This window comes from Abrus precatorius, unplaced genomic scaffold (assembly GCF_003935025.1).
Source record: "Abrus precatorius isolate BTA unplaced genomic scaffold, Abrus_2018 Scaffold2, whole genome shotgun sequence".
Taxonomy (NCBI): domain Eukaryota; kingdom Viridiplantae; phylum Streptophyta; class Magnoliopsida; order Fabales; family Fabaceae; genus Abrus; species Abrus precatorius.
Genome location: NW_020874362.1, coordinates 8469921 through 8493230, shown reverse-complemented (window position 1 = coordinate 8493230; position 23310 = coordinate 8469921). Strand labels below are relative to the sequence as shown.

Sequence of the window (23310 nt, the reverse complement as noted above, 5' to 3'; positions counted from 1 at the left end):
CTTGCATATAATTATTATTTTTTTTAAAAAAATCCATTAATTTGAGCAAGGTGCTTGCTCATATGCGCTTCGTTACATGAATCCCGCATATAATTCTCAAAACGTACATCATCCGGGCTTTTTTTTTTCCTCTTTTGATTGATCATAGGTGCAAATCTAAAAGTTATTATGCCACAAGCAACCATGACTTCCAGATCCAATTTTGATGACAATATAGCGCGCAAACTGGGTAGGGTAACCCAATGCGGGACATAAAAACAATAAATAAATTGGGTAATTTTCCCTCTAAAAGCTGTGGAGTCTCTTAAATAATTGCACATTTACAAACTATATTAGTTCTGAACTTCTGATATTCTCTCAAATGAAGCTAATGTGTATCAATTTAATTCTGTTCAAATTTGCTTAGTGCATCATATGCACGAAAATTCCACGTCCCACTTCCCAAATTAAAAGCAAATAGTTGTAAAAGGACAAACTTACTGCATCAATCATAAATCTTTTGTCCCATCTAGCAAATATTTGCCAATCAAAGCCACTCCTAAATCTATATTTGTCCCTTCCACAACTTTTATCATGCTGGCCAATTCCAATGCCAGAAACCTCCTTGAGAAGTGGTTAGACTCAAATAGCAAATTAATAGGAGCTATATTTGAGGCATACCTGTTGTTTATTGCTCATATATCTTTACATGAGGGTCAGCTGAAGTTTTGGCCGGTTAGGCTGGGGTTCCACAACCTCCATGTGAATTTTGACTGTCTGCAAAATGCTGTATGAGAGGCTACCATCCATCTTTTTAATCTTCTGCTGTTGCTCATCTACATACCATTCTCCACTTCCCTTTTCAGCTCTTGCTGTCAAATATACAGGTCCTTCTATACCATATCTGCGAGGGGAAAAAAGGTCATGCAAACTATACATGACAAACTGAAAGCATAATCGAATAGCTGCTTTATTGCTAAATGCTACTGAAATAGCCATTTCCTGGTCAGATAAATCAACACACTCTCTTCTCTTATTTTGTCTTCCGTACTGACCTCTTCATCTGTGTTACATAGCAAAGGAGAATTTTGAAAAACAAAATCAGGTAAGATACTTTACTTGGGAACAAACACAAAAAATCCATTAGATCGTATTTTCACTATCCTAGCCTCTGTCTCTGTTGGCCTGCACGAACAAAGATAAACAAGCATTAGGCTGCAAAGTACATATAGATAAAAATAACAGTAGGTGTTATGTCACATACCTCTTCCTGAAATAAATTAGTGTATGTAGCTCTACGGAGGCCCGCCCGGCCATTTGAGCATTTCTGTGCCGATAATTTAAATCTAAACCATATATGGGTATAGTCAGTATTAATATATGTCCATACAAAAAGAACAAGATTCTATTAAATCAAGAAGGAGATTTCATACTGTCTGCAATACTAGTGAGCTGGAGTCTGTCTTGAAATACAGAGGGTAACTTGGATATTCCTAAAGAAGCAGCAAGTAGCCTGTGCACAATGACATCTGCAGGGAAAAAAGGTTTTATCCCACTATTGTGCACAATTGACCAAAATTATTTAATTTTAACTACATACCTGCATATCTTCTAATAGGTGATGTGAAATGAGTATACAAAGGAGCTGCAAGCCCATAATGATAATATTCTGGAGGGCTAAGATCCCCACTACAGAAATAAACTGCCTACAAAGCAAAATAAAAATTCAACTCTCTTTCACAAATTTCTAAATTTGGGTTCTCACTCAAATTTAATTTACCTGACTCATGCACCTAGTAGCCAGTATGCGGATCAACTTATTGAAGTAAGGATCATCACCCTGGAGAAGTATTAGGTATAAGAGGAAGGTCAGACCAAATACGACTCTAAAAAATTAAATGTTAAAGCTAGCAATGTGTGAGCAATAAAAGGAAAACCATTAAAAATGCTGCATCCATAATCATTATGATATTGTTGCTAATGATATAGGTAAGAACAATGGAAAACAATTGTTAAATATATGTAATTATAGTGATAGTTTATCTTATTAAGATAATTTGGTAACTCATAGGAAGTGATCATCATGGCATTCAACAGATAAAGCAACACTTTTGTCAACACTTTCAAACAAAAGATTTTGGTAGACTTCGATACTTATTGGAAATTGAAGTGGCAAATTCAAGAATGGTGTTATGATTTCTCAAAGGAAGTATGCAATGGATATCTTAGAGGAAACAAGATTGATGGGGGCCAAACCTATTGATATTCCTATGGATCCTAATATCAAACTTTTACCAAGTCAGGAGGAGCCACTTTCAGATCCAGAAAGGTATAAGAGACTTGTTGGAAAATTAAACTATCTAACAGTTACTCACCTAGATATCACTTTTGTTGTCAATGTGGCGAGTCAATTCCTTAACTCTCCTTGTGATGGACACTGGGATGCAGTAATCCACATTTTGAAATATATTAAAGGAACTTTAGGAAAAGGTCTCTTATATGAAGACAAAGGACATACTCAGGTTGTGGGGTATTGGGTAGAATTACCTAGTGATAGGAGGTTTACATCTGGCTATTGCATCCTTATTGATGGAAATCTAGTTTCTTGAAAAAGCAAGAAGCAAAGTGTAGGTGCAAGGTTTAGTGCAAAAGTAGAGTATCGAGTCATGGCTTTAACCACTTGTGAACTTATATGGCTTAAATAACTACTTAAAGAATTGAGATTTGGATAAGTTAAAAATGACACTTATTTGTGATAACCAGGCAACTTTACATATTGCATCAAATTCAAATCCAGTTTTTCATGAGGACTAAATACATTTGAGATAAATTGTCACTTCATTAAAGAGAAAATTTTATCCAGAGACATCACTACTAGTTTTGTAAATTCTCATGATCAACTCGCAGATGTCTATACCAAGTCTTCAAGAGGTTCTCAAATTAGTTATATATATAACAAGTTTGGTATATATGATTAAGGGGAATGTTGGAATTATGTAACTATAGTAATATTATAAAAAGGGTTTTGGTATCAATAGTTCTTATTATAAATATATGTTCCGATGTAAAGTCAAAACACACGGATTTATCCTATATTTCTTGTTCTCTTTTCTCAACATAGCATCAAAGCCTATTCAATTTGAATGTTAAACTGTCAACAGATATTTAGTCCTGTTAAGCCACTGTGCAGATGTCTAGTCTTGCAAATTTCATGCATCAAATGTCCAATCATGAGTGTGAAAGGGGTGTTAAGATGTCTCACATTAACTAAGACTAGAGCCAGAATACTCTTTATAAGAGCTAGAGTAGTTCTCCTTTAATGAACTAGTTTTTGAGAGTGAGTTAAGCCCAAGTTTCTTAACAAGCCCCTTTATCATCTTGACCTCAAGAAAGAAGTTTATATGGATCAACCTCCTGATTTTGTTAATTAGGGAGAGTCTCTAGGATTAATCTGCCATCTCTAAACTAAATATCCTTGTATGACCTTAATTTCCTAGGGAATCATTTAGTAAATTCAGCACTTTGGTCCAAGAATTTGTAATGACTCAAAATGAAACTAATCACTTAATTTTCTATTGCCACTCAACCACAAGAAGCACTTGTTTGATTGTTGTTTATGTCAACGACATTGTTATTATAAGCAGTGGTCACCATGGCATTACATAGATATTGTAGCATCTATGCCATCATTTTCAAAAAAAATATCTTACTAGACTTCAATACTTCTTGGGAATAAAAGTAGTACAATCGAAGAATGGACTGTGATATCCCATACGAAGTACACATTGGATATATTGATAGAAACAAAATTAATGTGTCAAACATGTAGATACTCCTATGAATTCTAATTCCAAACTTTTACCAAGTCAAAAAAAACCTATTTTTTGATCCAAAGAAATATTTGAAACTAGTTAGGTAGCTGAACTATATCACTACTACTCATTCAAATATCTCTTACTGTCAATTTCTTAATCCCATTGTGGAGGACATAGAATCCAGTAATCCACATCTTCAATTATAATCAAAGGAACTCTAGGAAAGACTCTTGTATGAAAGCAAGGTTCACACTCGAATTGTGGGTTACATTGATGCAACTTGGGTTAACTCTCCTATTGATAAAAGATCCACTTTTGGCTATTGCTTCTTATTAGAGATAATTTGATTTGTTCAAAAAGTGAGAAGTAGAGTGTGTTGATCATTCAAGTGCAGAATCAAAATATGAAGTCATGGCTTCAGCCACGTGAACTTATTTTGCTAAAACAATCATCTAAAGAACTAAGATTTGGAAAGATTACTCGAATAACATTCATTTGTGATAACCAGATAGCCTTGCATACTGCCTCATATTAGATGTTTCATGAGGACAGAGCACATTGACTCATCGAGATAGATTGTCACTTCATTATGGAGAAAATCTTATCTACAAACAACGCCACTAACTTTGCTAATTCAAAAGATCATTTGACAGATGTCTTCACTAACCCTTGAGAGGTCCTCATATTAGTCATATATGCAACAAGCCTAATGCATATGATCAACATGCTCTAACCTAAGAGGAAGTATTAAATATATGTAACTATAGTAACAAGAAAATTTGTCTTTGTAATATAATAATTAGGTAACTACATATTCTATAATTACTCTAGTATTTACGATCATCAATATAATTATATGCTTTATTGTGTAGTTGAATCAGATGGAATTCATCTTATTTCTCTTGTTCTTTCTCGATTTCAACAAATTAAAACATGAAAATGAAAAGTGCAAGATAAAATACTTACCACAGCATGGTCAAGAGAATCAGCCAATGCTTTTGATGATGAGACATCCAAGTTTATGCCAATTGCAGCAGCAGTTCGTAGCAAGGGTTCAAGCATCTCTCTAGTAGGCGTTGGATGACGCCTACACAAGAACCAACAATCATCAGAATAGCAATTACCCCATTTTGCCACATGTTGTTTAAACAGTTTCTATCATATAGAAACATTCAATGCTTCTAATCAATGGTTTCACATGCCTAGGAAGAATATGATTATCAAACTCACATTCTTTTGCGAATATCCAATTCTAGGTATGCTATTGATTAGATCCTAGAAGGTTACTGATGTAGAATGAAAAGGATGACACTATACTGAGTTGTGATAATTTAAGCATTTTACCTTAGGATGAGCTATCTGATTACTAGTTTTAATATTTGATTAGGCTTTATTCTATGTGTATTCACGAGGTCTGAATTTATAATTTGATTACGATTTCATTACAGTATACTGTAAGGGTTATAAACATCCCATTGGGTGTTTTATCTTCGCATTTGTTAGAAAATCCCCATCTATCACACTCTAAGATATATATTAGGAAGGAGTGCAGCTGAGGCAATTAGGGGGGGAATTGGGAGAGTTTAACCAGAGTGGATATAAAATTGAATAGAGCAGAAGATAGAGAATTTGTGGGAGCAAGGGTGGCATAAGAAGCGTGTTAGAGAGAATCGGGGTCTCATAAACATCCTATGTTACCCTATTTCTGTTTTAGTTCCTCATCTTATTGAGTATAAGGGATGTAAATAGGGAGAGGAAGAGATAGGATGGAATTGTTCAGGTGAAATTGATTGATTGGACAGTACTTAGGTCATGCAGATCATCTAGATATATATACTCTTACTAGAATGAGTGGACACAACAAATTAACCATCATGCGATCCAAGAACTGCATATTATTTTAACACTTCTATTGTAAATCCAACACACAAGCACTGATAGCAGTATACACAAAAGAATAACACTATAGACTCACCATAACTGTTGTGATCTTGCTTTTACCAAAAGGTATCAATGTTTATGATCTTAAAAGCAGGAGCTGGTGCATTCGTGGATGGAAGCAAAATGAAAGGGAAGTTGAATTATGGAAAGAAAAGCAACAAATTCAAGAAGTATAGCTATGTCTGATTCCAATTCTACCTTGCAAGGAATCATAACACATCTACTGATGAATTGGAGAGAGGGTGAAGCAGGAAACTACTTTGGCTGAATTGTAACCAGGGAAGAAATTTGAGATTCCAGTGTTCTCAAGGAAAGAAGTATACAGTTGGGTTACTAGGGTGAAGTCCTTTGATAAAGATCCAACCTACTCGACTAAAGATCTTTTATACGTAATTGGAGGTCCAATAACGAGCAAAGATAAAGAAAATGAATCAAGCATTGCAAGGCTCAATTATGGAGATCAAAACAAAAGAGGATCAACTTAAGTTGAAGGTTGCACCTAATTGTGTCACGTTTCTACAACTTGATGATGATGTCTATAGCCCAACTTGAAGACAGCAATTTTGAGATCTCAATTCGCATGTCCAAATATGCATTTGTCGGTCAAATTTATCAATTTCATGGATTATCGTTAATGGATTTGACTGGATAATAAATAAGTCCAGATTTATTTTATAAAAAAAAATTCGTAGGAATTTTATGGGCTGATTTTTCATAAAGCATTTTGAATTTTCTTAGCCTTATTTATGTCTTTTATAGGAGTTACAAACAAGACATGCAATTATCATGCAATCATGCAGTTTGATAGGATCCAAAATGAGTTACAGGGTCAAAAGGAGGAATGGGCTCAACAGTTGTGTCATAGGCCCAAGGTGTGCAGGGTTTACTCAAGGAAGAATAAAGAAATGATCGCAAAAGGTGCTAAGCTGAAAGTGAGAGAGTAAAGAGAAAGAAATTAGTTATTGAGTGGGGTGTACATGCCCTTATAATGATTCAAAGCAGCAAGAAGGGGGGATATTTGGGAGAATCATTTTATTATGTATAGATGGAGAGCAATAGCTCTTTGTAGGAGCTTGGCTCTAGGCAGTAATCCTTGCTACTGAATTCCTTAATATTTGAATAATACACATTGTTTCATCTTCATTTGTTGTTTTATTTTCATTCTTGAAATGGATTTGTTCAAACTGGTCTGACCGTTCAAATTCGATGAGGGACAGAGGCCAGTGCAGAAGGAGAGTTTGAATGCCCTGGAGAAAGATGGAGGCCAAGGTAGCAACTCTGGAAAACAAAGTAGCTTCAATCATCCTTTGCTGCATTACAGACTAAAGCTGATGCGAACCAGCAGCAGTTGATTGCGATTCTCACCAAGAGCTTGGAGGTGAGTCATTTTGAAAAGAAAAAGGAAGGAACAGGAAGCAATGAGAATGAGAAAAAGGAAGTGGAAAAAGAGGAGAATGAACATGAGTTAGAGAAATCGTCATTTTCCTCTCGATGAAAAAGGCTGAAAGGGGAATTATTATATGAATTCCATCAATCAGTTAAGAATGTGGAATTGCCCATAGAATGATCCAACTGGGTGGATTTCCCAGGTAGTGAATCATTTTCAAGAGATGGAGATGATATTATACAACAAATTTCCAGGTTCAATTACTGAATTGATTATACAAAATGATAGAGAAATTCATGAAGATGTTACTTATAAAATAAAAGTTAGATGGTTAAAATAAAGAATTACATAAGGAGTAACTTGTGACCATAAAATACCTATCAAGTTGAAAGAAAATTTTAGCATATTACAATACAAGTAGTTATTCTATATGATAGTAAATATTGAGACTTAAAAGAACAACACGAAAAAAAAAGTAGGAGTGGCAAAAATAAGAATGTTTAAGTGGATTAGTAATCACACAAGAAAGGACATGATAAGAAATGATAATATACATATAAATATTGGAATAGTACCTACAGTAGAAAAATTGACTAAAAGCAACAGTGATCAATCCTGGATAGCAGCATGGTGCAGCTAACCCCAAAAATGCCATAGCAGGATAGTCGATAACAAGATGATCACCATTCTCAAGACAATCAAAACAGAGAAGGAAAATATATCAAAGAGTTGTCAATCACTGGAAAAATCTCTAATGCAAATAGTCTCATCGAAAAATGTCTCACTATCATAAAAAATGTATACATGTCGAAAATAGCTTGACATGGGTTTTACTGAAGATGAAGAAGGCAATTGGAAAAATGTTTCTTCTGACACTAGAAATAAGTTGATTTTCGCCAGATATGAAAACGACCAGAACTTGGCCAGAAAGTGACACTGGAGATTGAGGTAAGCTTCAATCTTAACATGCAAAGACAGAGAAGCACAGAGCACCCCAATATAAAAGGAGGGAAAATTCCCAAGATTGTCCTCCTTAAAAAGCATTCCAATCAGAAAGGGAGAACAAACTTTCCCTTTTTCCCCTATTTGACATAGCAACAATTTTCCCTTTTCACGGTCATGAATCGCGGCATGACAGCCGCTACACTGAACTGTGACACAATGGCCCCAAAATCATGGCCAAGAGCCGCTCCTCCACAATCAGGCCCATTATTACCACTATTGACTGCTATGCTAAAAACCATTAAAAGTGGTTTGTCATGTGCAAAGAAGACCTTTGGAAGCACTGATGAAGAGAGTGGATGGTATGACTTTTAGTCCAATAAAAAAAAAAAAGACAGAAATCCAAAAGAACTTTAGAGAAAGTTATTAAAAGAGACTTTTTGATTAATAACTATTAAGAAACTTGGATCTAACTCACTCCTAAAAGCTAGCTCATAGGAGGAAGACTACCCCATCTCTTAGTATATTGGCTCTATTCCTAACTAATGTGGGACATCTTAATATTGTTTATCTACGACACAGGTACTGATACTAGTATCCACAGAAGAATAATAGGGTAGATTCATCATAGTTGAATGTGTTTTTATTATGTTTCTACCAATATCTTTGGTTGAATTTTCAATCAAAGACTAACGTTAACTTTTGGTGTATTCTAGGCTCTTGTGTGTGCTACATCAGTTATGCTTCGAGATTCATTCTGTTTTCACACACTACATCCACCAAAACACTTCACTAAAGAAATATTTGAATTAGTCCATGCAATCAAAAACTATTAACGTACTAAATGAATATTGAATTTAATTTGTAATCCTCAATTCAACTATTAAAACCTTGTAGTTGACAAGGAAAAACAACCAAAATGAAGGGGGAAAATGCAAAATAATAGTATAGAGGTAGAAGCAGAGTTTAGATTCACTGTAAACCCAATAGCAAACATGAAGGAAGCCCTTCCCAAGAAAAAAAACCATATCAAACTGATGTTAAAAGGTCAGATCAAAAAACAACCTTAATAATGAGCACAATGGAAAAGTTTTCAGAATTTGTTGTGCAACAGATACATTAGCTGCAAGCATAAATTCCTCTACCATTTGATTGGCCTCCCGAATCTGGTACATGCCTGCAAGCAAAATCAACTAGTATAAATAATTTTTAATAAAGAAAGGGAAAATTTTGTCTTTGTCCCTCAGCTTCTATGAAGGAGTAACTAAAAGCAAAATGAAAAGGAAAACCTTCAACCTCAACTCAATCACTATCCTACAAAATATCCAATTTAACCATAACTAAACAGTCTCGAGAAAGAAAACAAATTACTGTTAGAAGAAAATGGAAAAGAGAAAATATATTTCAATAATGAAATGAGACTTTGAATAATTGTATGCACAAGTTCAGTGCAATAGCACTAACAATATATCAGCACTACATAACTTGAACCCAAAAGGACTACTTAACATACATCACCCTAATATTCTAACGATTACATTATCAATTCAAAAAAGTTAATTAAGACACCCAAATTTCAAAAACCTACACTCACAAGGTCTCATCAATCCAGAACCACAAGCTGGATTCCCAAACCAATCTTTCAATAAAAGGATCTAGAACAACAGCTTTAAAGTGCAAGCCTTACCAAGAAGCAACGAGGAGAACATATATTGAAAGTGATAATCTTTCTGTAGATATATCAGCAACAAGAGTTCATAGTTAGAGATAATTAATTCAAGGTCTGATAATAAGAAATATTTAATCCAAAGGAACATGAAAAGTTCAAATTGTTAAGGACCCAAAATTACTTCCGGAAGAGGGGCCATTAGATTCCTCTTACAACAACAACCACAGCTGTTAAACACTTAAACTTCCATCATCTTTGATAAGGAAACCGGGTCAAATCTAAGGTAAACACTTTTTCGGGTAAACTCAGGTAAATTCGTGAGTTTACTCTAGATTTTACAAGTTTAGAAAAACAAAGAGAAAATCACATATATTATTCACCAAAATAACACAACACCATTTAGAATTTGGAAACCACTTTTCTTCTCTCTCCGCAAGTTGGGATACACCACATTTACAATTAGAGCACCAAAATCACATTATCATTACATGATTTGGCTATTTAAGTATGATTTTAACTTTATTATTGAGCTTTATTTTATTATTATGGCTTCTTAAATATTATTTTTGCATGAATTTCATGATTTGAGTTTTCAGACACTCCATGAGTTTATGTAAATTCTCAAATTTAGCAACCTTGCGAAAAACAAAACCTTATCCCCTAGGTGAAATCACCTACATAAATCACACGATGCTACTAAGCTCAACCAATATCAAATTCTTTGGAATAATATTTACCATGAGATCATGTTTAATAATTTCCTCTTGTCCACATTGGTTAAGAATAGAGACAAAATACTCTTTATAAAGGCTAGAGTAGTCCTCGTCCTATAAACTCGCTTTTGGGAGTGAGTGAGGCCCAAATTTCTTCACATGGTATAAGAGCCTATTCCAATTTGAATGTTGGGCTATTCATAGATATTCAATCCTGTTAGGTCCACCCATGTAGATGTCCATTCCTGAGCGTGAGGAGAGAGTGTTAAAATGTTCCACATTGGTTAGGAATAGAGCCATAGTATCCCTTATAAGAGCTAGGATATTCATCCTCCTATTAGCTAACTTTTAGGAGTGAGTTAGGCCTAAGTTTCTTAACATGGTATCAGCGCCTGTCCAAGCCAAGCCAAGGAACTGACTCCGAATAGTCCTAACAAATGATGATTGACATTTTTAAACCACGAAACACTCAGTTTCCATTTTAGTTTTAGAAATAACCAACCTACTATTAAAGATATGGTAGAAATAAATAATAGAAATTAGTACGTAAACTGATTGTATACCACCATTGATAAACAAGAATAGGCTATATTCACTGGACCAAGAGCACACCCTCGAGTAAAAGCTTCTATAGCGGGTTGACCAAAATAAGGATCCCACATTGCATGAGAAATAGCTCTTACATGTAAAAGATCTTGTACCCATGCCTCAAAATTCCCTTGCCACGCTACATGAAATAGATTCCCAAAGTCCACAAAAATTATTGCTAATTGTCCAAAATGAGAAGTAAAAATGTTCTAATAAAGATGTTCCTCAGTAATATCATCATGACTCTCAAAGTCATGTGCGGTAGCAATACCAAACTAAATACGACGAGTAGTGGGGTCTGTCCACCTCTGCAGATGTCCAGTCCTGCAAATTTCACGCATCATATGTCCAATCCTGAGCGTCAAAAGAGTGTGTTAAGATGTCTCAAATTGATTAGAAATAGAGACAAAATAATCCTTATAAGTGCTACCGTAGTCCTCCTCCTATGAACTAGCTTTTGAGAGTAAATTTTTTAACCCCTCAAAAATTATTCCAAGTCTCTCTCTACTCCTCTTCATCTTCTCAATAGGTGTTAATCCAAGATTTCTTCGTATACAATCATTCCTTTTCTTGTACTTTTTTATAAGACCATTCATCCATCTTAATATTTTCATTTCTACAACTCTCACTTTTTTTTCTCATGTTTGTCCCTTTAAAACTCAACATTCACAACCATAAAAGATAGTTAGTACTTAGTAGTATAACAATATGACAACTTTCCTTTAAGTTTGACAAGTACTTTATCATCCCATATAACTCATGTTTTTCTCCATTTTAACTACCTAACTTATACTCTGATTACAAATAACTCCCAACATCTTTCTCCTTTTATGATCACAAATTCCCTAAATATATATTGCATAACCTGAATATATGAGACATAAACACCCTTTCTTTTAAAAGTTATCCACAACACTCTTCCTGACACAGTTATATGTCTATTTCAAGTTAATAAAAATCAGTTGTAAATTCCTCTCTCTCTCAATCGTCAATTATAATTTATAAGTCATTATAACTCTTTCTAAAAACACTTTTTTATTTAAAAATACTATATCAAAATTTGTCATGTTATACTAATTTTGGAGAAATACATAAGAGTATAGAAGAGTGAGAGTGAGAGTTGCAAAAATGAGAATGTTAGGGTGAATGAGTGAAAACACAAAAAAGAACAGGATACAAAATAATATACAAAAGAATATTGGACTAGCACCTATAGTGGAAAAGATGACTAAAAATTGTATAAGCTAGTTTGATTATGTGCAAAAAAGACCTTAGGTGGTGTCAGTAAAAAGAAAGATTACATGACTCAGTCCGGTAAAGAGGGGGTTAAGGGAGATCCAAAAGAACCTTAGACAGTTATTTAAAAAGACATTTTGATTAATCAGATTTCTGAAAATTTGGTTTTTGACCGAGCTCAATGGCGTCGTGTGATCCATATAGCCAACCTCACCTAGTGAGATAAGGCTTGGTTTTTGTTGTTGTACATAAGAGTACAGGAAAAAAAACTCATGACCACTATATACATTCAATAATAAAATAGGTTTGCATGTAAAGATTAATAAAATTTTTATTAAAATAAGATCCAATTGCTAATGACAGATTTAAAGACAATCTAAATCCACAAAGTCACAATGGGTTAAGAATTAAAATTATCATTAAACATTTTATTGCAATAGTTATTTTTAAAAAAAAATATGTTCACTAAATCTTTTACTGTTCATGCATTGGTATATAACTTAGTATCAAGTTTTGCTTTTATTCTTGTGTTTTACATAACTTAATATACAGTTGATTAACATTTTAAAACTAAAAAATTTAAGAAATTTGACACTAATTCAATTTGTAAATTTTACAATACAAAAGTGTCATACTTACCAAATTACAATACACAGATTTTTTAAAATAAAAAATTAGTTAAAGAATTACACTAAAATGCACTGATACACTGTCATTCAATCATAGATTGACATATAATTAAAAATTATTGACTTTTTGTGATAATTACTTTAAAAGTAATAGCTAGGATGGTTTCTAATTAGGTTATAGAATGAAAATTTTTACACTATGTATCAAAATTAAACTTACTTAAATACAATAAATTTAAAATATTAAGTTTTAACATCATTGTCTTCCCATAAATTCAACATGTCAACCACATTTATCATTACCAAAGCACTGATTGGCTGAGAAGAGCGTGCCAAGTGATATTTCAATCCAGCTCACCAGTCAAGCCAGCCACAAGCTATACCAAATGCACTCTAGCTGACTGGCCCATAGTATGGTTTGAATTGAAAAAATTATGGCAAATCCAACCCAATCCTACAGGGGCTATGAGCTATTCAAGCTAATCTGTAGCCCACAATTTTCTTTATTTCTTTGTACAATTAGATTTCAAAAATAAATGACAGGTCCATTCATTCCTCCTACTGAATAATGGCACCAGCAGAACTTCATATTCAATAAGACTACACAATTGTCCACCTTCCATGACCTCAGGAAAAAAAAGACAAATACTAAATGGCATTAAAAGGTGAAAATATTATACCAATATCAAGTGGATCATGAGTCTCTGTGTCAATTTGAAATTTAACTTCAGCAGATGCAAGAGTCAAAGCTCCTCTCTCAATACGCCTTAATCTCATTTTCTGATAGATCATACACAAAGCTATACTCTTCAGACAATTTCATTACACAATATAAAATCAACCATACTTAACATTATGTGAGTAGAACAATAAACCTGCATCAGTAAATCCATACCTTAGCTAAACTATTCATATTTCTCAAATCTGTAGTTAGTGGATCCATCAATCGACTGTATAAAAGGAACATAAAATAAAGTAACTAAACTACATGAAATTAAAATTGCATAACAGATTACAATTAGCAATCCACAAGAAGATTGGGGGTGGGGAGTGCGGGAGAAGAAATGGTCATGTAAGCACATAAAAAATTGAACAATCAAGTACAGATTAACACAATTTGAATATTTTGAACATGAGCCCGGTCATTTAGCATGGGCATTTGTTTAATAAATTGTCAGAATACACCCTCCAACCAATGATCTTGTTTTCTTCACAAGACACAGTACAGCTATTTCATAAGCAATTATAGCAGGCGTATTATACTCTGGGATAACACAATCCCAGAAAAGAAACATGTTTTCCAGTCCAAATTATAACTAATAGTGCTAAATTAAAGACACATCAATATCCATGTCATTACAAAGGATCTAATGATAAAATAAAATCATACCTATCATCCATTCTCGCTTGTGCTTCAACATAAGACAATGCTGCAGAAGATTTTATGATACTTTTTGTGTATCTGCTGGAAATAATGTCTGCTTCAGGTGTCATTTCCTGAAAGTGTAAATAGTTTAAGTACGATCTGGTGAAAAAAATGGTGTACTCAAATATAAATTGCTTCAAATGACATTCTCTTGAAATATTTATATCATGTTTGGTAAAGCTTAATTCTGAGAAAATAATTGCTTATTTTTAAAAAGCTCTCTCAGCAAGCTGATAAAAGTAAGTAATTATTTCTTCAAAATAAGTTGAATCAAACAACAAACATACACTTGAATTATGCCACAAACATATCAACATTTAGATCAAATTATTAAAGTTACATAGTAGATATGATGAACTTGGAGGATAACAAAAAATTTATATTAATGCATGTGTATTTTCTGCATCATGAACCCTCAGAAGATAGGACTGACCCCAACACCCTCGGGATGCATAGTGAGAATAGTCTGTTTCATTGAGTGCTTTCTACTACTTATGCTATTGTTTACTCCATAGCAGTCACTCTCAAATAGCAATGCAGAACGGCCGACCCCAAAAACGCTATGGCAGCATAGCGGATAGTGGGATGGTCGGGCCGCTATTATGAAGTTCTAATATTATACCTAATATAAAAATAATATCCAAAACAGAGAGAAATAAAAACAGAGACAAAAATAAAACAGATAAGGAAATAAGAAAACAAAGAATTGGTCAGTCACTAGAAAATGTGCAGGTTCGACGGATGTTTTATCAGAGATGAAGAAGATGACCGGAAATGCCTGGATCATGTCGAAAGCTTTGCCGGAGTCAAAGAAGACAACCGGAGATGAAGACGAATGGAACCTGTCTAAGTTACATTAGAAGCTTTGTCGAAGACGAAGAAGATAACTGGAGAACAACTCTGTCATGTTAGAAGCCTCACCGAAGATGAAGAAGGACACCGGAAGCAAGAGAATGTTGCAGAGAATGAAGATGAGAAAGAACGAAGCAGAGAACTGAGATAAAAATGAAAACTTAGGACTCGTGAGGAAGAAGATATCAGAAATGTAAAAAGGGGAGAAATCCCAAGATTACCCCCATTTAAAGATGTCCAACGTTAAGAAAGTGAGGGCAAAGTCGGGTTTTGGCCAGGGATGAAATAACGGCCGCTATGGCTGAGATTCTCCCACAATTTGGCGCGATGGCTGCTCCACTGAAACCTGATGCTACAAGCTCCCCATAGCAGTGACCTGCCACTCTGCTCCTCCATAATAGCGGCTGCTATTGACTACTATGGTTTACTCTTGCATAATCTTATTGAATGTTGATTATGTACCAGTGTGTCATGACTGCACTTCAGTTTCTTTAATATGTATTGTCCCAATTCATTTAAAAGTCAAAAGCCATAACAAAAAAGAAAATGGGGATTGTAAATTATGACTGTTCAGTGTACTATAGCACATGATAGCAATAGCAGAATTAGTGATAATAATAAAGTGTAGATGGTGAACCAGACAATGATAGCAGCTTGGAATAAAAGTAATAAATACACAATACAGTTCAGGCAACAAAATTGGCAGAGATAGCAACGGAGGCAGCATGCAATGGCAAAATTGGATCTAAATTATAGTATTATAGTGTTCAATGTAGACATGGAAGCCACAAAACCAGCCCTGTGGCAGTTGCATTTGTAGATGAGATTGATTATGCACATCAATCTGAGGGAAGTTTAGGATTTTTTTTAGGGGTAAAAAAGACTTTTGATATTTAAGTAATAAGCATACTTAAGTAATAAGCTGATTTTCTCTTTTTGCCATTATGATGACACAATCTTTAGGTTTTTTTAAGGGCAAAATAGTCTTCTCAGTTTTCAGACCTAACCCCACTTTTCCCTGGGTTTTTCTCTTTCTTTATCTCTTCGACACCCCTTCCTCTCATCTCTATTGCTCTTCTGCTTTGCAACTAGAGACACATGACGACAACCCACTTTTTCTACACTGTTTTTCTTCTCCCCCTTCTCTGTTTGACACTCCCTCCTCCCATCTCTATGTTCTGCTTCGCAACAATCTCCAATCCAGCAGAGTCACTCATTTAGGGTGACTTCTTTGGCAAAAGCCACTTCCTTTCTTCTCTCTATTCTATGATTCTACAGTCCTACCACTGTTCTGTTATGCTATTTATGTATATATGATTCTATGCAACAATCTCTATTCTATGATTCTACAGTTCTTCTTTAGCATTATTATATACATAATTATCTGCATGTGTATATATTTTATATCCATATGAAAAACTTCAAAATAGCAGAATCCTGCTATGTGCTATCCCGCAATAGCGTTTTGAGGGTCGTCCGCTACACCCCGCTATCCAAGATTAACTATGAGCACAATGGCAATTGCCAAAACTTTTAGCAAAATAAAGGCAATTGAAGGATTCACTGATGTTTGTGATTCTGTAATAAATATTTAGATTACCAAATAATATCTATCCAATACCATTGCGCATGCATGTACAAAATAATGAAATATATAAATTGCAATAAGTTTAATCATGCTCAAAATATGAGATCACACATACCCATATGACAGAGAATGCTAGCCTTTCCACATCAGAACGAAGAGAACATATATCTGCCAGATTAAGATATATCAACGAAGGGCAAAAATGGCTATAACCAACACCACACCGGATAAAAGAAGGTCAAATGATTAGTATTACCCTCCGTAAGAGGTTTGGGAAGCATGTCTATCCGCCGCTCAACAAGGTAGACAGACGTACCCCTTTGCGCAGCCTCGTCATCAAGGGGAGTGCCAGAATGAACAAAATTCGTCACATCAGCAATATCTGATTGAAACTCATTAAAGATGAACAAAATAGATGGATTAAATAGTATAAGCTAGACCTATAGCCTACTGAGGCATGCATCATCAGTAAAATGAATGTCTTAAGACAAAGGATACGAACTCCAACTTCAAAGTTTCCATTTGGTAGAGCATGACAGTGGAGTGCATCATCAATATCCTTGCAGCCTGCGAACAAGAAGCAGCAAAAATATAACAACACCATTATACCATCACCATGTTCTCTTCCACATCAAAGAAAAGCAGATGCTTCAAATGATTCATTATCAGATTAGGTGAAAATACTAAAGACAGAAATTGCTAAACATAAAATAAGGATCTTTGAAAATGCAGATGTTACACATCCAAAAAAGGAAAAGGAAAAAGTAAATAGTGCCGCATAAGCAGCATTCCACTGGATCCCATTCTAGAAGCAGTAGATATATGAGCACTTCCATTTTGTTTATGAATGACAAGTAACGAGTTGACTGATAGGACCCACATAAAAAGGGCCCGAGCCCAAACAGATTGTTAGCCAGGGAATTTAATATTATTCTTGTTTCCAGTTATATGCTATGAAGCCTGGATCCGTATCTAATAAGTATCCCAATCTTTTTTCCTGGGTCTGCGTCACTCAAGTTTGTTGGCCAGTTTTCATTCTTGGTCCTAGTTCTGATTTGGTCACACACAAGACGGCAATAATTGTTTTTCTTTGTTAGCTTGTGCTCCTATTCATCCTTGCATTCATGGCCAACTGCTTCTCATTGAAGGCCTCTTGCTTCTTCCATGTGCTTTGGTTTTGGTCGTGTGATTCAAACACATCATTTCTGATTGGTGTTCCCATTATCAGTTCTTACAAGCTCCATCCCTGGCTTTTGAATTTCAAGCTCCTCTCAATCTTGGCTACCTGGTTTCTGTTCCATTCTTATTTTTTTGCACTCCTGTTCATGTCTTCTTTATTTCAATGACTAAGAAAATTGTTTACACTTTACAGGCAAAAACTATGTTGCTTGGGAGTTTTAGTTCAAGATGTTCATGAAAGGGAAAGGGAAAGGGGCGTAGGGTCATATTGATGGGTCCTTTTCTGCTCAAGAGGCCACAGTTGTATTGCAAACATGGGAAATAAAGGATGCTCAGATTATCACTTGGATTTTAGGTTATGTCGAACCCCAAATGGTTAACAATTTTTGTTCCTTTTCTACTAAGGAGATGTGGGATTACCTGAAGCATGTTTACAACTAGGATTATGTTGCCCAAAGGTTTCAGCTGGAGCTAATAATAGCTACGCATCATTAGGGAAATCTCTCCATTCAAAACTAATACTCTAGGTTCCTTAATCTATGGGCTGAAAACTAACCTATTTTACATGTTGATAATGTCTCCAAAGCCTTGCTTACTTCTGTTTGAAAAGTCTATAACACCAGCAAACGGGATCAATTTCTCATGAAGCTCCAACCCAAATTTGAAGTTGTGCATGCTGCTCTACTAAATCAGTCCAGCCCTTTCTTTGGATGTTTGGAGAACTACTTTGAGAGAAGCAACGTCTATTAACCCAAGAAGTTTGCAGATTGTTTTCCCTCCATTTTTCACTATCTAGTATTTTTTTTTCTTTTGCATTTAATTATGTCCCAAATAAATATGAGTGTTAAGAAACTTGGGCCTCACTCACTTCCAAAAGTTAGCTCATAGGAGGAGGACTACTCAAGTCTATATAAGAAGTATTTTGACTCTATTCTTAGCCAATGAAGAACATCTTAACACACACCCCACATGACTAGACATCTGATATGTGAAGTTTGTAGGGTTAGACATCTATAGGTGGCCTAACAGGACTGGATATCTGTGGGCAGCCCAAAATTCAAACTGAATAAGCTTTAATACCATATTAAAAAATTTGGACCTAACTCACTCATAAAAGCTAGCTCAAAGGAGAAGGACTGTCCAAGCTCTTATAAGAAGTATTTTGACTCTATTCCTAACTAATGTGGGACATCTTAACAATGAGGATTGGCATAAAAAGTTGGATCACCCATCTCAATTATTGAAAAGTGGGTTATTGAGTAAAAAAAATGTCCCTTCATTCATCTTTTGATTGTTCTGTGTGCAAGTTTGCTTGTAGTTCACTGTAATGATAAATGTTTTGATCTCATTCATAGTGATGTTTGGGGAATATCAACTGTCTTATCTCATGCCAAGCATAAATATCTTGTCACATTTATTGATGATTACAGCCAATTTAGATTAATATCCTCTCCCTGCTTTAGATCTGAGGTTTTCTACATGTTCAAGTATTTTTTGTCATGTACTAAGAACCATTTTCACACATGTATCAAGACTTTGCACACTAATTTTGGCAAATATATTTCTCATGACTATCAAGAATACTTGCAATGGAAGGGTATTACTACAAAATGTTCAGGGTCCATATGCGCCTCAACAAAATGATAATGCAAAGCAGAAGAATCAGCACTTGATATTACCCGATTGTTTCTTCTTTAGGCCTTTGTTTCTTCTCAGTTATGGGTTGAAGCTCTGTCAATTGCTGTATACTTGATCAACCGTCTTCCTTCTAAGATTCAGGGTTTGAATCTGAGTTCTTTCATCTGTATGGCATACAACCTACTTATTATAACTTTCACTGTTTTGGCTGTGTATGTTTTGTCCACTTCCCACTTTTGAAGCATCACAAACTAGGTGTTCAATCTAAGTAGTGTGCCTTTATGGCTCCTACTCAAAAAGGGTTATTGTGTTATAATGTCATTGCCCAGTGCTTGCGCATCTCTAGGGATGTTGTTTTCTTTGACCATCAAAATTTTGTTCCTAGTCATTGCTTTGCTTCTCCTGGTTTCATCTCCCTCACTCACTTTCCAGAGGTATCACATTGAACATTTTGAACCAAGACACATCCATGTTAGAGGACACTTCAAGAGAATAATACCTAGGATATCATTCCCTGTCTACCAAAAATGTTAAACTCATTGGCTGCAAATGGGTGTATTCTGTGAAGCTAAATTTGAATGGCTCTCTCAACCATTGAAAGGTCTAGTTGATTGCATTGGATAAGAAACAATAATATGGAGTAGGCTATGATGAGATGTTCACCCCTATCACTAAAATGACTATTATAACTGTCCTATATATTGCAATTTCCAAAGGCTGGTCACTCCATCAAATGAATGTGAAGAATGTCTTTCTTTGGGCTTGTTTTTCTCTTCTTCAGGTGTGCAAACTCAACCATCCATTATATGGTTTGCAGCAAGCTCCCAGAGCATAGTTTGAGAAATTTTGGTCAACTCTTCCTGGATTCTCTTTTAACCAAAGTCAACATGAATCTTCTTTATTCATTCATCTAACAGCAGCTAGCATCGTTACATGGTAATTACAGGGGGGATAGGGTCAAGTCATAGCAGTTAATCCCAAATAGCAGAATGGAGCAGCCACCAAAAACGCTATAGCGGGATAGTAGAGAGCAAGATGACCGCTATTCTGAAGTTTTAAATATACTTCATATAAATTAAGCTACACACATATATATGTTGAAAATTACAAAATTAATACACAACTTAAAGCCGTATGCATAATTAATGATCAAAAAGTGAAAGTTTGAGAACATAACACGTCAAATGTAAGTAACAACAAAATAAAGGAACCAAACAGAGGTAGTTCCCTGTGACTGATTGGGGGGAGCAGCCATTGCTTCTATATTAGGCCTTCAAATTTAGAACAAAACAGAGAAGGAAATAAATAATAAACAGCAAAGGGAAATAGAAACCAGTGTGTTCAGTCACCAAAAAATGTTTGGGTCATGTCAAAAACTTTGTCAGAGACGAAGATGACTAGAAAACGTCTAGTCATGTCTAAAGCTTCGCCGGAGATGAAGATGACTGAAAACGTCTACGTCACATCAAAAACGTTGTCGAAGATAAAGAAGACGACCAAAGATGAAGACAACAAGAAGTTCGTTGAAAATGGTGACTGTCAAATCTCAATGTTGCAGCACAGAAGCAAGAGGAACAAAAGCAGGTCACAACAAAAAAGTGAGAAATGGAATAGGAGGAAAATGTTAGGGTTCGACGTTGAAGGAGAAGATCAGCTATGTAAAAGGGGGAAAAATCCCAAGATTGCCCCACTTAAAAAAGTGTCCAACAATCAAAATGGGAGGGTAAAATCGGTTTTTACCATGGAATAGTGGCCATGATTTGCAGCGCAACAGCCACTACATCAAAATGTGACGCGAGTCACACAACAATTGGCAAATAGCAGCAGGATGCCACTCCACTCTGCTTCGCCACTATTGACTATTATGGGTCAAATACCCCCAAGGAATGGCACGAGTTTGAATTGTACATTTGTACTTAAAGGTTGCATCATCTCAAGGCATGACGAAATTGCAAATAGTAAAATCTTCGTCATAAAATTTATTCTGCCTGAAACTCTCACAATGTTATTTCAATTTAATGATTGAGATTTGGTGTAAGTTTCATGAATTTCAAATCTCTAAACATTACATGAACAATTTTCCAAGTATAGTCTTTGACATTTAAAATATTTATATATAAAACTTAATAACATATGATGCAGTAATATTTACCCTTGGCATCATCATACAAATGAAAGATTAAAGATGACCATACCTGGAGGGTCAACGCTGAAGACACATAGATGACGCAGATCCTGCCTAATTGGATTAGACAAATCTTTAGAAGAGACAGACCATGGCAATGGTGGCAAGCAAGCCAGCACTTGGGAAGAGAATGGCCGTGAATTTATATCATTTTCTATCAAAACCACCTATATTGTAACAAATAGGAGAAGGGATGCCATATTATTCATATGGTTTAGTTGACTTAAAATATATAACAAATAGTTGCATTATTAGATTCATATATATGAAAATATATAAATGACTATTGTATGATGTATGGATCATACAAGTACAGGTATCAAATACAACACTGGCAAGACACGGGTATGCAATTTGCTAAAACATTAGAATTAAGGTACAGCATTATTCAAAATAATAACAATAATATAATATTAATGTCGTAGAACATATAACCTATCATAACATCAAATATATTAAAAAAACAATGCAGAATTTATAAAACCAAAAGACTAACTACATATGTCAAAATCAAGAATCTAATTGATAGAAAATCATCAAATAATATCATATGCCTCATAAGAAGATTTCATAATAACATAATAGCCCAATAATAACATAATAGCCCAAGTCTCCAAGACAAGTTCAATACAAACTAAAAGCCATCAGGCCTCAACTGAAACAAAGTGATAAAAAACAAGAAAAATAGAAAGACTAATTGAGGAAGATTGTTGGATTCATCCGATTAACTGCCCTTTAAGAATTTGAGGAAGCTTGTTGTTAGGCTATGTTAAGGAAAACTGCTGCTCAAACCAAGGCAGCAGTGTTAGAATAAAAAATGTATGAAAAACAGAGAAGGAAAATTCAAAAAAAAAAAAAAAAACGGAGAGAGGAAATCTGAGAAGAGAAAGAAAGTTGAAACAAAAAAAAAAATTGGAGAGAGAGCGAATGGAGGACAAAAGTGGAGTGTGGAGAAGGGAAAAGAAAAGTAGATTGAAGGAGGATAAAACAAAACAAGCAACAAATAAACTTGCTCCCTGGAAAAAAAGGGTTGCAGGAGCTTGTGGTCACACACAGGGAATGTGACAGAAGGGGAAGGTGAGAGAAGGAGATGAGAGGTTTCTGTGAGAGAGAAAGATGTAGCTGAGACTGATAACAGAGGCCAACAAGGTTGAAAGTCTACATTTTAGAGTTTTTATGTTGGTCACTGTGAAACTAGGTCAAATCAGCAAATAACAGCTGCCATGACCCACCATTACAAACCCACCATGACCTGCCATATGTACGGAGGATTGTTGAAAAACTGCCATTGTTTTCTGCCATGCCCGCCATTTGATAACACTGGTTCCGGTAAACAGTACCGTGAATCCTGTGCGAGTTTGACCCTGTGACCAACACCAGATCCTCCCGGCAATCACCACCACCTGAGTGTTGTCCCGATCTCTGCCGCACATGCCCCATCTTGCTGCGGCGTGCAACTCACACACCTACACAAAACTGCACACACATAGTTTTCCAGCACGCCAGCAACTTCTTCACTTCATTCTCCACCCTTGGGTGCTTC

General features: G+C 35.1%; 1 protein-coding gene across 2 annotated transcripts in view; it reads right to left on the bottom strand.

Annotated features, from left to right (window-relative positions):
• Positions 1–283: 283 nt before the first annotated feature.
• LOC113859160 (exosome complex exonuclease RRP44 homolog A) overlaps positions 284–23310 on the bottom strand; it is a 40642-nt gene continuing 17615 nt past the window's right edge. The window contains exons 11-26 of one of the 2 annotated variants that reach the window (XM_027491977.1): positions 21778–21934; positions 17264–17332; positions 17022–17147; positions 16881–16933; positions 14290–14396; positions 13795–13849; positions 13580–13679; positions 9130–9241; positions 4761–4881; positions 1760–1819; positions 1580–1685; positions 1413–1508; positions 1244–1325; positions 1099–1164; positions 683–883; positions 303–604 (exon numbers count right to left, since the gene is read on the bottom strand). In XM_027491977.1, coding sequence (XP_027347778.1) covers positions 685–883; positions 1099–1164; positions 1244–1325; positions 1413–1508; positions 1580–1685; positions 1760–1819; positions 4761–4881; positions 9130–9241; positions 13580–13679; positions 13795–13849; positions 14290–14396; positions 16881–16933; positions 17022–17147; positions 17264–17332; positions 21778–21934 — 1509 coding nt within the window. In that variant the 3' untranslated portion in view covers positions 303–604; positions 683–684. Of the gene's footprint in view, positions 884–1098; positions 1165–1243; positions 1326–1412; positions 1509–1579; positions 1686–1759; positions 1820–4760; positions 4882–9129; positions 9242–13579; positions 13680–13794; positions 13850–14289; positions 14397–16880; positions 16934–17021; positions 17148–17263; positions 17333–21777; positions 21935–23310 lie in introns of both variants that reach the window. The other variant, XM_027491978.1, reaches the window with a different exon arrangement.